This window comes from Mesoplodon mirus (assembly GCF_964341445.2).
Source record: "Mesoplodon mirus genome assembly, chromosome: 12".
In the NCBI taxonomy this organism is placed as follows: Eukaryota; Metazoa; Chordata; class Mammalia; order Artiodactyla; family Ziphiidae; genus Mesoplodon; species Mesoplodon mirus.
The window spans coordinates 24,681,731-24,696,946 of NC_138988.1; the positions used below are offsets into that span (position 1 = coordinate 24,681,731).

The 15,216-nt window shown below is 41.4% G+C and overlaps 1 protein-coding gene across 1 annotated transcript in view; it reads left to right on the forward strand.

Moving 5' to 3' along the window:
* The window catches only part of MAGI1 (membrane associated guanylate kinase, WW and PDZ domain containing 1), a 620,740-nt gene extending 606,407 nt beyond the window's left edge, over positions 1–14,333 (forward strand). Inside the window, exons 21-25 of the mRNA XM_082637692.1 lie at positions 2,588–2,681; positions 2,817–2,877; positions 3,849–3,992; positions 6,534–6,672; positions 10,763–14,333. Of these exons, the coding sequence (XP_082493818.1) occupies positions 2,588–2,681; positions 2,817–2,877; positions 3,849–3,992; positions 6,534–6,672; positions 10,763–11,514 (1,190 nt within the window). The 3' untranslated portion in view covers positions 11,515–14,333. The remainder of the gene's footprint in view (positions 1–2,587; positions 2,682–2,816; positions 2,878–3,848; positions 3,993–6,533; positions 6,673–10,762) is intronic.
* Positions 14,334–15,216: the final 883 nt, after the last annotated feature.

Genomic DNA, 15,216 nt, shown 5'->3' on the forward strand with positions numbered 1-15,216 from the left:
AGCCAAACAAACAAACAAATAAATAAATAAATCTTACTGATTTTAAGCTTTTTTAAAAAAAAACAACACCCAAGAACTCTAAAGGGGAACCTCTGCACAATTCAGTAATTATAATCACTTTAATTACAAGGAAACATTCTTTTTGGTATCCTGATGATGATTTCCCCATGGCCCTAGCAATCTTGTGATTTCCCAGAGAGTCTCCATAAAATTAATTACAGTGAGCAATATGAAGTTTTTTAAAACACACGTTTATGAAACTTCTGGCAAATCACATTGACAGGCTGTGCGGTCTCCTAGTCCTTTGTATGGGCACAGCAGTCAGACTTTATGAAATACCACTTAGATTTATCGCCTTGGTTGTGCCGCTTAACTGCAGTCATAAAAATGGACTAATAATATACTCAATGTTGTGATAACAGTAATAAATACATGCCACCCATAAGAAAGATGCTCATCATTTTTTGAGCAGTTTTTATGTGCCAGGCACGAGCCCAAACACTTTCCTCCCAGGTAATCTTTGCACCAGTGTTCTTAGATATTTCTGTTATGCTGTATGTGTAGATGAGGAAACTGAGGCATAGAAAGTTTAAGCAACTTTGCTTCAAGTCCCAGCCAGTAAGTTGCAGAGTTTGGGTTGCAAAGCCAGGTAGTCTGACTCTAGAATCTGACCTTGTAACTATTACGCCTGACAAGCTTAAGAAGTACCACTTCCCCACCTTGGAGGGTCACAAAGCTTATTGGCACAGCTAAGGGTCCACAGGAGAAACAAAACACAGACACACAAAAACATTTCTCTTTGTTTCACCCACTATTTTTCACCCTATTTGACCACAGATTACTGTTCCCTCAGAATCTGGAGCAACATTTGGTAAAACAGATTCTGTGGGAGACATCATTCTAAAGCATGAACTGGATTCACATTTTAGTTCACCTGATCTAGTTACATTTTCTTACTAATCTTGCGCCTTCGCTATCCAGATCATAATCTTTATAGAGCTGGAATAGAAACTGTTAAAATCGTATTTCAACTTTGTAATTTTGCAGAGAGTTTAAACAACTTATACACGTTACCACAGTAATAAATATAAAGTAGAAGTAGTAGCAAGGGCCACAGCTACAGTCAGTGTGTATTGAGTGCTTACTACATGTCAGGTACTGTGCTAAACATTTCATATATTTTCACCCAAGAAAAGGGAATTATTGTCATCATCCCCTTCTATCAGATGAGGAAAACAAGGCACACAGCTAATGAGTAGGGGACAAAGGGATTTGAACCTGGGTCTGGTCTCCAGCCCTTGCTTTTAACGCCTATGTGTAATGAAAATAAAATAACAGGAAGTCAGACCTGATCTGAGTAGTATTTTTAGGAAAGTAAAATGAAAGATTTTGGGGGATTTTACTTTAGGAAAGTAAAATCCTAAAAAATTAGGATTAGTGAGATGTCCATAGAAACTTGGTTATACATGATGGGTAGATACATGTATTCCACAAACACTGGAGTGCCTACTGTGAACCACAGGACTCCTAGACACTTCAAGATTTCACAGCACACTATGAATTAAATGGGCATTTATAGGCTAATCTAAGAACTTCACCACCACATTTAGCATTTTCTTGATTAGAAAACGTGTGCCAAGTTCCAAACAGTCAACCTAAAAATAAATATTAATAGTGTAACTTGCTCATAGTTGCTTACTATCTTCCTTGACCTTAATGGAGAAATAATTAGTAATAGAACATATAACTATTACAATGTGAATGATTATGTTTTCATATATGCATGTTGGTTTGCAATCTATAGGCACGTTCATGAGTGTTTTCAAATTCTGGGTCTCCAAACTCCCAGAGATCAGTGAAGTTGCTTATGAATGTGTTTAGTGGAGAAGAAAGGCAATTTTCATAAGAATATAATCATATTCATTACATTAGGGTGGCTTCCTGATCTGTACAACTTAGATTTATAAACTCCAGCTCTAACTAATGCAAGTTTTAAAATTAACTCTTCATGGGTGAATCCAGGCGAGGTCTCACAAGAATTCCACATTTTTAGTTGTGCTTCATTAAAAGCTTTGGGGAAGAAAGTAGATGTTATGTGCGTGTGTGTTTAACAAGATGTTGGCGCACTTTTGATTTTAATAGTTACATGAGAAAATCAAACAGACTCACTAAAGATCGCTGAAAAATTGCAGGAAACATTAGCAGAGACATTATCAGCCTGTAGAATTATGGGAAGTAATTCTGGTGTGGTGCCATGATTTGATGGGCCTGCCCTTTATAAGTGATGGGGGAAGAGTGAGAGGCACCTACCTTGGCTACAATTTTAAAGTACCATTTTCTTGGGTAAACTCTTTCTTTCATTTGTGGAGATGTCTGATTGGGAGGAGGGTAATGGGGGTGTACGTGGCTCACATCATAGAAGATCTTAGAATGGTCCTTTAAACTCTTGTTGAGAAATTCAGTTCAAAACTGTTTGAAGTGGTGACGGAGAAGCCAGATAGAATTCACAGGTGAGGCTTCTGCACACCTGGTGTGACAGTGTCTTCTCTGGGGCCTTCATTTCCTGATGCTCTGTCTTACCCTGCAGAGTCTTCGAATGCCACTTTGCTGACCAATGCGGAGAAGATTGCCACCATCACCACCACACACACCCCTTCGCAGCAAGGGGCCCAGGAGACCAGGTCAGACATGGCTTTGGTTTCTTTTGTTACTTTCAAGGGGAAAAAAGTAACTCCTGTTGTGACGGTGCTCCTCCTTGATTCTTTCTCTGTCTCCCCGTGGGATGTTCTTATACTTTTTTTCTCTCACTTTGGCAGGAATACCACCAAACCAAAGCCGGAATCTCAGTTTGAGTTCAAAGCACCCCAGGTAACACAGGTGAGGGCCATTTCTCTTTTTTCCTTGTTGGCTTGGTGTGTTTCCTTCCAACTTTCTAAAGCTATTTTTACCAGGTATCTTCTATAAGTTACCCTCAATTAAAATAAATAACCTTTTGTGAGGGGTATGAACTAAACATGTACTCATATTGGTTTGTCAAGGAAATGATATTTTATTTTACTACCTTTGAAAAATATTCCTAGACATCCTTTTCTAGGCAGGGCTTGGGGGGAAACCCAAACAAAATAAAAAGCTATAATTATCTCAAGGATTGGTGATCAGAGAAAGAGCAAAACAGCTCATGTCTGCTCATGGTACTCATAAAGGCATTTATGTCAAGAAAATGTCTTTTTGTTAAGGTGTTTCTCAGACTTGTGAATTTCAGGTGAGACCCCTTAAATCTACCCAGCTGTCACACAAGGTGGTAATGGAGGGTACACAAGTAATAGCAGGTGAAGCAAATTTGGGAAACATGGGGTGATACAGAGTTAAATAGGTTTTTTTCTCCCCCTGACTGGCCTTCTCAGAGCCTTCCCTAATCCATTCCTGATTCTCCTTAATCAGCATGGGTACCACTGTCCAGATGTATGGAGGTAGCTGTTGGTATCCTAATGATGAGATGTTTTCAGATGTTGGGCAGGGAGGCTGAATACCCAGCAATGTGCTGGATGGTATTATTTAATGAAGGATTTTCCTGCCCCAAACGCAAGTCGCAGCCTCACCAATTAAACTTTAATATATGCGTGTTGGCACGCAATCTGTATGCACACTCATGAATGATTTCACATTCCGGATCTCCAAATTCCTAAGGTTAATTGATATTAATAAACAATCAAGAACCACCAAGAAGGGGATAGAAACTGTGCCTTTGTGTCAAATGAGCATAATGGAGAATGTTGGGGAAGAGGGAGAGAGAAATGTGTGTGGATTTAAGTCCTCCCAGAATGACTGCACTTAATTTCTTTGAATAGGAGCAAGATTTTTACACGGTGGAACTGGAAAGAGGTGCCAAGGGATTTGGCTTTAGTCTTCGAGGGGGCCGAGAGTATAACATGGACCTCTATGTTCTGCGCTTAGCAGAGGATGGTCCTGCAGAAAGGTGTGGAAAGATGAGGGTAAGTAGAGAGAGGCGTCTGGAGTGGACATAAAGAAGTCACCTGCAGTGACTTCTTGACATCCTGTGGTTAGAACCTGCACGTTCATGAGAATTACATGTTTCTAAAGCTTTCAGGACACTCCAAGTGCAGGACTCCCACCCTAGCATAAATCTCTCCCTCAAGCATAGTTAGCTGTAGCTGCTAAAGTTAGGTGAGCTCTTCCAACTCTGAGGTTGAGTGAAGGATTAAAGTCACTTATGAACTTATTAACATGGATATTGTCTGAATCCCATCTCCATAGTTCTTTTACTTAATCTCATGGGACAGGCACATCACTTCCCAGGGATTCCTGGGTATCCCAGCATGCTTCAAGAGCAGGAAGCCGTGTGGTTCTTTAGGTTCTGGGTGATGAGCTCCATTCAGTCTCTAGCTAGTCACTGCCGCCTCCCCCTAGGCCTCGGGAATGATTTAACACTCTGCATTAGCAGAGGGCCAAGGAGTCCATGGCGTGACTATTCAGGGTCACTAGGTAGTCGTCAAAGCTGCAAATTTTAAATGCACATGTGCCAAAAGTCCAATCTGCTCTGTTTAGATATCTAATACCTCTTACCACCTATGAATATGTTGCTCTCCTGGGCAGATCAGATGGTTTGAAAAGAAAAAGTCATCTGCTCATTAGAGATAGGGGGCATAGATGGAGATATACATAGGGAACAATTTGCAAGGAATTAAAGAAATTGAGAGTCAGGCCAGGAAATCAAAAAAGTGATTAAAATTAGCCCTGAGCAGAAAGAGGGAAAAGAGTGACCAAAGGTGGGGAATTTAATGCTTGTAACTTAAGACAGAATCTTGAATTTTATGTTTCTTCAGACTGAATTTTTTTTTTTTTTTTTTTTTTGTGGTACATGGGCCTCTCACTGCTGTGGCCTCTCCCGTTGTGGAGCACAGGCTTGGGACGCGCAGGCTCAGCAGCCATGGCTCACGGGCCCAGCTGCTCCACGGCATGTGGGATCTTCCCGGACCGGGGCACAAACCCGTGTCCCCTGCATCGGCAGGTGGACTCTCAACCACTGCGCCACCAGGGAAGCCCCAGACTGAATTTTTTAATGAGCTTTTTTTTTTTAATTGAGAAAGTAGACCATGAATGTGATTTTTAAAAATTAAAGGAAATTGGTGCATAGTAAAAATATAGTTTCCAGGGTCAAACTATATACCAGTTTCTTGTATACCCTTCCTCTATGCATACACATGCATAATTTGTGCATGCATATATGGTGGTTTATATTCCTTTTGTTTATATTTCAAACACATGGCATATGCTTTTCCATGTCTTTACTCACTTAAAAAAGTTTTCAGTTGAAAGAAATACCACTATTAACGATATTTTGAATAATGTTGTATAGTTCACAAGACATATTGTAATATTCGATTGGACCCCCTCAGCATGGTAGGCATGGGTTGTTATCCTCCCCTTATACAGATGAGGAAGTGAACTCCAAAAAGTAAAGGACTTAGCCAAGATCACTTAGCTAACAAGTGATAGGACTCAAATTTAGTCCTTTAAACTCCAAAGCCAGTCCTTTCCTCTTCTACCTTCTAGAATATGTGCTCCATGAGAGCAAGGATCTGGCCTGTCTTGTTTACTCCTTTGCCTCCAGTGCCTGGAATAGTCACTGACTCATAGTAAATGCTGCAATCAATGTATCAGCCAGGAGTGTGGTCTCATCTGAAGGCTCAGCTGGGGAAGGATCTGCCTCTAAAGCTCACTCACAGGGTTGTTGGTAGGATTAGTGCATCTTGGGCTGTTGGCCCAAGCCATCCCTCATTTCCTTATCGTAGACTCTGTAGGGCATCTCACAGCATGCATCAGAATGAACAATTGAGAGAACAAAAGAGGACAAGTAAGACGGAAGCCAAGGGACTTCCCTGGTGGTCCAGTGGTTAAGATTCTGTGCTTCCACTGCAGGGGGTGTGGGTTCAATCCCTGCTCAGGGAACTGAGTTCCTGCATGCTGTAAGTTGTGGCTGAAAAAAAAATTTTTTTTAATAAATGAAATATTTTTTTAAAAAGACAGAAGCCGAAACCATTTTGTAACCTTATCTTTGAATTGACCTCCCATCACATTTGCCATATTGTTTGTTAGAAGTAAGTGACTAATTCCAGCCCACGTCCAAAGGAAAGGAGATTACACAGCATATGAATTTAAGGAGGCAGGGATCATTGGGAGCCATCCTAGAAACTGTCTGCCACATCCGCCTCCCCTCAACTATTAATATTCCCTTTGCTACTTTATTTTTTTTAGCACTTGACACTGTCTAGTGTACATGCATTTTTATCATTTTCTTATTGTCTTTCCCCCACTAGAATATCATCTCCATGAGGACAGGGATTTGGGGGTTTTTCCACTACTGTATCCTAAACAATAGAAGATTTTTCTGGAACATGTTCAATAAATAGTTAGTGGGTCAATAAATGAAAGAATTTAAAATTACAAAGCACCTCAATAGCTGGTGAAACCCTTTTGTGATCTTCTCACTTGGCTCTCTCTTACTTTGGCAGGTTGGTGATGAAATTTTAGAGATCAATGGTGAGACCACCAAAAACATGAAGCATTCTCGGGCTATTGAACTGATTAAGAATGGTGGCCGCAGAGTGCGTCTGTTTCTGAAGCGGGGAGATGGCTCCGTACCAGAATATGGTGGGTCAAACTATGAAAACATTCCTTCCTTCCCTGGCATGACTCCATGAATTTGTCTCCAGAACTGCAGCAGGAAAGTCTTTTTGTTTCCCCTATTCACCAGTGTCTTACCAGCCTCTCGCACCATGTGATTATTTGCCTCGCTTGTTCTGAAATCTCTACACATTTCATCCTTTTGCTTGCTTACGTGGACTGGGGCATGGCCTAAGACGAGCTCTTTATAGCCCCCTTTCTGATAATCAGAGAGAACATTTTGTCTAGTCCGACCAAGAGCGAAGGAATGTTTGTTTGAACTGTGCCAAACTGTTTCTCAGATCCAATTCTTAGCACAAAATGACTCGACTCCTTTTAAGAAGCAGGAAAGCAGGTTTCCTGAGTGATATGTTGAGGCACAATTCTTTTTTTTTTTTCTCTCTCTCTCTTTTTTTTTTGGTTACTTGATATCTTTATTTAAGAGGCGTGAAATTTGGAGATGATTTGGGGGCCTTGCTCACCTCCTTGATGCTCTGTATGCAATACTTCTGCATCCCCCCACTGGTCCCTACCCCACATCAGGCCACCTGAGCCCACTGCTACAAAACAAACAAAACTGTTGGTATATTAACCATATGTTTTTAGGTGATAAAGGATGAAATCGATTCCCAGTGCCCATCGTGAGGGAAACACGTTACTATACCTTTCCCGTGAGGAAAGCCAGCTTTTATCTAGAGTTCCTTTGTCATATCTGTAGACATGATTTGACTAAACAGTAATGCTCTTCACCTAGCCTAGTGTTCTGATGGTGAAATATTGTATATTATAATAATTACGTCCTATTTATTTGAGATTCTTGTTTTAAAATTTAAAAAAAAAAAAAAAAAGCTATGCCCTAGATGTAGGGCTTTTCTTCCCAACCAAAGGTCTACAAAAGTTTCTATAGAAACTGTGATTGAATGGTCCCCATATACGTTGGTCCCCTTTATTAGGGATTTATCTGTTGTCACTCTCTTCTCTGAAAGTCATTTGGCACAATTCCCAGTTGCGTTTTGGACTTGATGAGATACTTAATTCAGATGCAGCTCAAGGAGAAGGAATAACCCCTTTGAAGGACAGCCTTCCCAGGGCATTCATGCAGGCGCAAAATACAAGGGGCCCAAGGCAGGGGGGGTGGGGGGGATGGGTATCAGATGAGGCCCCTTGAGACATGGCCAACCACGGGGGAGGTATTTTGACAACATTAAGATGCCACAGCTTTGCACTGTACTAAACCTTGACCATAGGTGTATCGATGCCACTGAAACTGTGTAACATTATCTCCCTTTTCTGTCTTCCCTATGCTTCTGTTGGATGTGATCTTTCATTTGCGAGTCATCGTCAGTAACCTGTGTACCTTCTCAAAACTTATGTCTGTTGCACTGAGGATGAAAATCCAACACTAACAAATGTTCTTTGGGCTAAAAATAAAGATCATTGAGATACACAGTTTTTTTCCAAGAAGGGTTGAACCGTGCCAGGGTTGTGCTCCTGTAATGTCTCCATGTGTCATTGGGACTAAATCTCTCTAATTCTATTGATTAGAGTCACAAATGGGTTATAATATGTTAAGTTCCAATATTTTTCTGACTTGATTGGAACCTGCTTCTCTGTGAGGCTATTTTTGTAATGAGTTTTTTGTACTTAATTTAACTGCCGTGGTCTTGGGGGAGGGGGGATGGAGGGAGGGAACTTTGTTCTTTTGTTGTTTATTGTTAATGCTCTCCTATGCCAGCCTGTCATTGTTCCAGTTGTTTGGAAAAAAAAAAAAAAAAAAGAAAAAGAAAAAAGGATGCATCCATTGTCTGGGTTCTCGAGTCACCTTATCTGGCTGTCTGAAAACGTTACTGTTCTGGTTTTGGTCTCTGCAGCCTTATTTGAGTGTTGCCTTAGACTGTCTGACTGGACAAATAAACTCTCTTTGCCCTGTGTTAACAAATGCAGATTTTTTTTTTCTTTCCTCTTTGTTATAGGGAATCTAAATGTTCAACTTTTTCTCTTTCTCTCTTTCTCTTTCTCTCTGACTGTTCTTGGTGCTGGGCCCTCCCTTCTACAGCGATGATACCTCCTAATATCGCTGCATGTATGAGAAATGAAAAGCTCGGGGAGGCTTGCTTCTACCTTATGGGCCATAATCAAACTACGGTTTGTAGCTCAATCAATACTAGGTGTTTCTGTGCTGTGGCCTAATTTCCTCATTGCTTCTGCTTTAGCTCTATTTTGATATGTTTGGCAATTCATTCTGAGCACCCTGCGTTCTTTGAATTGTAAGTACACCGCTGACCCTATGGAAGCCTTACTCTCCCTTCTCTTAAAAGTAGGTGTAAGAAATCCTAAGATTAGATTTATGATAGTCATTGAAGCCCCTTTCCTCACCTAGATCCTAAAATGACTTCATAAGCTTCTGCGTGTGTTCATTCTGGAAGCCTACCCTGCATTCAGAAAAAAACAAACCTCAGATCACAAAGCTCTCACTTACAGGGATAGGGCTTTGATAGACAGGAAGATGAGATTTCCTACCCAGTTATCTCTTGGCAAATGACAGCCCACAGGCCAAATCTTGTCCGCAGCCTGTTTTTGTAAGTAAAGTTTTAGTGACACATCGCCATGCCCGTTTCTTTTATGTGTTGTCCATGGCTGCTTTTGCACTATAGTGGCAGGTGAACAGTTGTGACAAACTATGCAGCCTGCCAAACCGTAAATATTTTACTCTTTGGGCCTTTACAACTTTTCCCTTTAAAAAGTTTACTGATTCCTGCTCTAGGCTATATTCCTGCTTTTGTTAAAACCCACCCTAGGTTTTGGGAGATGGTTCGTGAAAGAGACTAATTGCTTAATGCTGACCTTGTTGGCTCATGAAGGATCCTTAAGGGGGCACCCATGATTCCTTCTCCCCTGTGACTGTGGCCCTGGTTTGCCCTGCACGCTGCAGCACATCATTTCAGGTGCTTTGCCTGGAATGCAATAGTGTGTATGACTTACTGGGTTTAGGTGTGACAAAGCATCCCTGTTTTGAAAAGAGCTGTCATAAATCCGGGATGCTACCTAAAACATTTGCAGCGTCATTTCAAATAGTTTAACAGTAAATAGGAGCCCTGTGGGTTGCCCTGCTTTTTAATCTATAGACAGCGTGAGGTTGTAAGAAGCTGTCCAGTGACTTCACAGCTCAAAGATGTAATTATGGCTGCTTCTATAGCATCAAGAAAAGTGCCTCTATCCGAACCCCATCTAATGTCAAATGTGATCCTGACAGCCTCTCTTCCACTCCCTTTTATCTGTCAGAAGACTCTACAGTTTAAAAACAGTTCCTTAAACTTATGCAAAAGTAAAGAAAATAGTTGAACAACATTCACAAAGGTAGAGAGAATGTTTAATGGACCCTCCCATAATGTCACAGTTGCCCATCATCAACATCTGGCTGTGTTGCCTCTGTAATCACCAGGCTGGATAATTTTTTTTTTTTTAAATAGAAGTATACTTTGCTTACAGTAAAATGCATAAAGCCTGAGGGTCCAGTGCAGTGAATTTTTACCTCTCTATGCACTCGTTTAATCCCCACCCAGATCAAAAGATAAACTCTTTACATTCCCCCAGAAAGTTCCCTCATGCCCCTGCAGGTCAATAGCCCAGGTTGTTTTTAAGCAAATTAAAACAAGTATTCTTTAAAGAAAGGAATATTTTCTGTCATGGGGGGTGGGGGCTGGGGGGTGGATCAGGGAGGAAGGGGGGTAGAGTGGGGAAAAAAGAGCGGGAGTTAGGGTGGGGACATTTTGATACTTTTAGACAGACTATTTGGGTTGTGCCTTTAAAGACTAAACTCATGACTGATGTTACGAGTTCTTTAATGATCTATGAGTATAAAGAACAGTAGGCTAGCTGTGGAAAGCCACACGTACCAGTTTTTTAACCCTGACTAGTTGCAGTTAGACTTGAATTAACCAAGAGTCAGTTGGCTTTGATTCTGACTGCTGTAACAGTCGTTTGTTTGTTGTGACTAATGGGCTCTCACGTGTGCGGGTGGAGACAGGAGCCGAGGTCCTTGGTACCAAACTGTTGCTGTGGTTTCTCTTCCTCGCAGACCCCAGCAGCGACGGGAACGGCCCTCCCACCGGTCCACAAGGTGTTCCGGAAATGAGGGCCGCGCCCCCCGACCGCCGACAGCATCCATCATTGGAGTCCAGTTATCCACCCGATCTTCACAAATCATCACCACATGGGGAAAAGCGGGCACACGTGAGAGATCCCAAAGGCAGCAGAGAGTATAACAGACAGCCCAATGAGCATCACACATGGAACGGAACTTCTAGAAAACCCGACAGTGGGGCTTGCCGACCCAAGGACCGGGCACCCGAGGGACGAAGAGATGCCCAACCCGAGCGGATGGTGACCAATGGCCCCAAAAGGAGGCCCCCGGAGAAGCGGAGGGAGGGCACGAGGAGCGCTGACAACACTTTGGAGAGGAGGGAGAAGCAGGAGAAGAGGGAGGTTTCCCCGGAGAGGAGGCGAGAGCGGTCCCCAACCCGCCGGAGGGACGGCTCCCCTGGCCGGCGACGGAGGTCTCTCGAGAGACTCTTGGATCAGAGAAGATCTCCGGAGTGCAAGAGAGGAAGCTCGCCCGAAAGGAGAGCCAAATCCACAGACCGGCGGCGGACCAGGTCCCCCGAGCGGAGGAGAGAGCGGTCCCTGGAGAAAAGGAGCAAAGAGGACAAAGGCGGCCACCGAGAGAGGGACGAGACGAGTCTGAAACAGGATGCCGGCCGAAGTTCCAGACACCCCCCAGAGCAGAGGAGGCGACCTTACAAAGAATGTAGCACCGACCTCAGTATCTGAGACCCTGAATCACATTCCAGCCTTTACCGTGTCAAAGGTTCTAAAGAGGAAGCTCACAGACCTGAAATCATTTAGTTTCTTACCTAGTGAAGCGTCTGACATAAGCCTGATGATTCTCTGACTTGCGAGAAACATTCGATGCATTTGAAATCTTATAAGAAAAAAGATATATATATATGAAAAGTGTTGTGCCTGATGTATCATATTAAAGAAAGTATTTTTAAATGCATACTTTTTTGGAAATTATTTGCCAAATGCTGCCCCCAAGGGATATAAATTTTGTTTGTACATAAACTGTAGAATTGTCAAGAATTGTTCCCTTTTGGGGGGAGCGACCTTTTTCTCTCCTGGTAAAATGGGGGCTGTTGATCATTTTCTCTAAGTAAGGAAAATCATTGATCAAGTTTAATTAATTCGATAGAGACTTATGTAGTGATGTAGTGCTATACTGTAGTTAGGAGTTTTTCTTGAAAAAAAAGAAAAGAGCAAAAAGGCAAAAATTATATTTGTAAAAGCTGAGGACTCTTTGGAATGGATTAGGATTGCCGATGATCCTAAAATTATGCAAACTGTATGAAGAGACTACTATCGCAAATGAAGGATATTTATAGTTAAACGACACAGCACAAAGAAATGTTATGTTCTCAAGTTATAGTTGGTTCAGAAAACAGTTCGTACTCTCCCTGGCCGTAGAAAGGTGCCAAGAGGAGAAGGTTGGCCGCCATTACCCAAATGCAGCCCAAGCACAGATGCTCAGGTTCATTAGCATCACCAACATCTAATAAGATTTCATTAAGGCAGTGCCATCACAGCTTTGCTCAACTACTAGAAGGAATGGATAACAAACACCTTCTGTGTTGTCTTGCCTGATTTGAGGCCGAACAGGAGATGGAATGGGGGACAGTGTGCCCGGCATGAGGAGCCCTAAGAATTGCCAGTACAGAAAGTATGTTCCCCCCTTTTAGCATAAGCCCGCGGTTGCCCTTTGCCAAACTTGGGAGAAGGGAGTAAGCCGTGTTGGAAGGAACCTCTCTGTTAATGTTTAAAAGAAATGAGGGTTGGGCATGCTCATTCTTAGAAATGCCAGTTTTCCTTTGGAACCATAATGAAAGTCTCCAGGATGATTGAAAGGGAGAGAAAGATGTGATTTCAGTGGTTCTTCATCTAGCTGGCAAACCTCTGCCCTTATGACCCTGTTCTTTGAGTCTTTCGACAGAGCAAAACATAGTGATTTTTCTTTGATAAAAGACCCATTCTTTTGCTATCTCACAGGAGGTTTGGTTGGGTCGGCTGTAGCCCCAGGATGCGGTTGAAATGGATTACTGCCTAGCTGAGCCAAAACCTTTGCTTGTACCTGTTGGACCACTGCAGCAAACCGCTGCTTACGATGCATTGTGTATTTCCATAGTACTGTTTTGCATTTTCCATACAGACATAAATCTTTGCAAGTCAATCACTGTTGTTCTCATGGTACTGTTTAAAAAAAAAAAAAAGGAAAAAAAAATGGAGAAAACCAGCCAATTACCATGTGTACAGAGTTAAAAATTGTAATTAATAGAGCCTGTTTTAAAAACAAACAACTGTTGCCTTTTTTTCTTGTATAAAAGAGAATTTATGACACAAAATTTAGCTGTGAGGAATGTGATATGTGTTTATATTTCTGAATATGGAACAAATTGATTCATTGGGATATATTTTACTGTAAACTAAATCAGGTATGTAAAGCTGTTTTAAAAATGGGAGACTATATAAGTAATTCTCTAAAGCTTTAGTTGGTTTGAATATCATCATTTCCTCCATGGTGAGCCTGCTTGTGATTTATTAAGCACTTGTTTGCATTTCTGTTTTTCATTCATTTCTTGTGGTGTGCTATGGACTTAATGCTCTTTCTGTATTGATGAAAAGCAGTATGTGGGCCAATCTTTTTATAAAACACTATGCATATATAAATATTACATTGTTCATAGCTTTATTTGACTTATGGGTTTATACATAACATTAGAATGAATAGCTGTCATTGTGTGGACATGCACAAACCAAGTTCCTTTCCTGGAACAGACACAATTGTACATTTCTATAGCTAAAAAAGAGGAAAAAGTCTGTGACTGCTATTTTTATCTTCAGAGTTTTCCATACAGAGCATACATTGAACTACAGTAGTAAGGCGGAGCTGAATAATGATGTTCTTTTTTCATCAGTTTCCTAAGAGCCAACTTGGGGATTTTATTCCTAAGGCTCCACTGCTAGAAATTCTCTCACTCTTTCTAGCCAAATCCGTGATGTTAAATGATCGATGCTTTCAGTTGTGGTCCAGAGTTTTAAATAAATGAAATCAAGAGGTGGATTTTTGGAGTACATCGTGAAGTTAACATTTTGATGTCTTTCTTGTTGTCAGAGATGATACTTGACATCTTAAAATCTATGTGCTACCCACCTGGGCTTGGCTCCGTCTGTGAAGACTTTTGATGTGGCAGTGCCATCTGAGTTCCATGTACCAGATTTGCTTTGGAAATATCGTACTGTACAGGGACTATGCATTAAGCAGAAAGGTAGTGTTTTCTCTGAACTACTGTAACCTTAAATTGGAGACTGATTCTTTTGAGCCTACTTTCCCTAGTTCCCCACTTCATGTACATGTCTTGATGAGAGATGATATGGATGAGTATTTTGTATGATTAAATCAAACCCTATAGGAACTTCCCTCCCACCCATGACACAGTCAATGCCTGAAAGAATTTTGTGGGGAGAACTGAACACCCTACTTGTATTTTTTAAGTTTCTTTTGTGAAAGATTTTTTAATGCATTTTTACTGTAAAAAAAATACATGGAAATGTATGCATTCCATAACCACGATTGCTTCTGGATTGATATCTTTCTTGTCTCCGTGTTATCTCAAATATATCAGGGTCACGTAACCAAGACAGAGTGTCTGGCTCCCAATGCGATGAAATGTCATACCATTCTGTTGAAAGGGAAGGGAATGATGGTCTTGCGATAGTATTGTGCCTTGCTACTCAAAGTTTGGCCCATGGGCCAGCTCCCTCCTCATCAGTGGAGAGCATGTTAGACATTCAGAGTCTCAGGCCCCGCCCTAGACCTACTGAGTCAGAATGTGCTTTAAACAAGATCCCCAGCTAATATGAATGCATGTGAAAGTTTGAGCTGCATGGTGTTGCATAGAACCCTGGTGATAAAGCAAAACCTGCCAAGCCAAGAGTTTCATCACCTCCTAACTGTGTGATATTGGGCCAGTTCCTTAACCTCTTTTGAAGAATCAGTTTCCTCATCTTTGGAGGGGCAGACGTCATGGAGTTGTAAAAGGAAATGGAAGTGCTTAGCACGCCTCTGACAATCAGAAAAATCCCCAGTAAATGCGCTAAACATTTTTTGAGGAGGATTTTCTTCATGGCAGTCGGTATTCTACTCCTTTTCATTGTCCTGGTTTATTTTCCAATCAAAACGAAGAAATAGTTTCTCACTCTATTAAAATGGGGAAGAAGGGCTTCTGTTTTAATTATAAAGTTAATGAACAATGTGGTTCAAACTACTTCACAAGTATAAAAATTACACTTACCAGTGTTTTGAGATAGGAATCCAAAATGCCTTGCTTTGAAAGTTAAGATGAAAATAATCTCAAAACGTATCTTTTGGAGATAGAGATGTATGTGGATTTAGACATACTTTTAACTAGATGAAAAGGC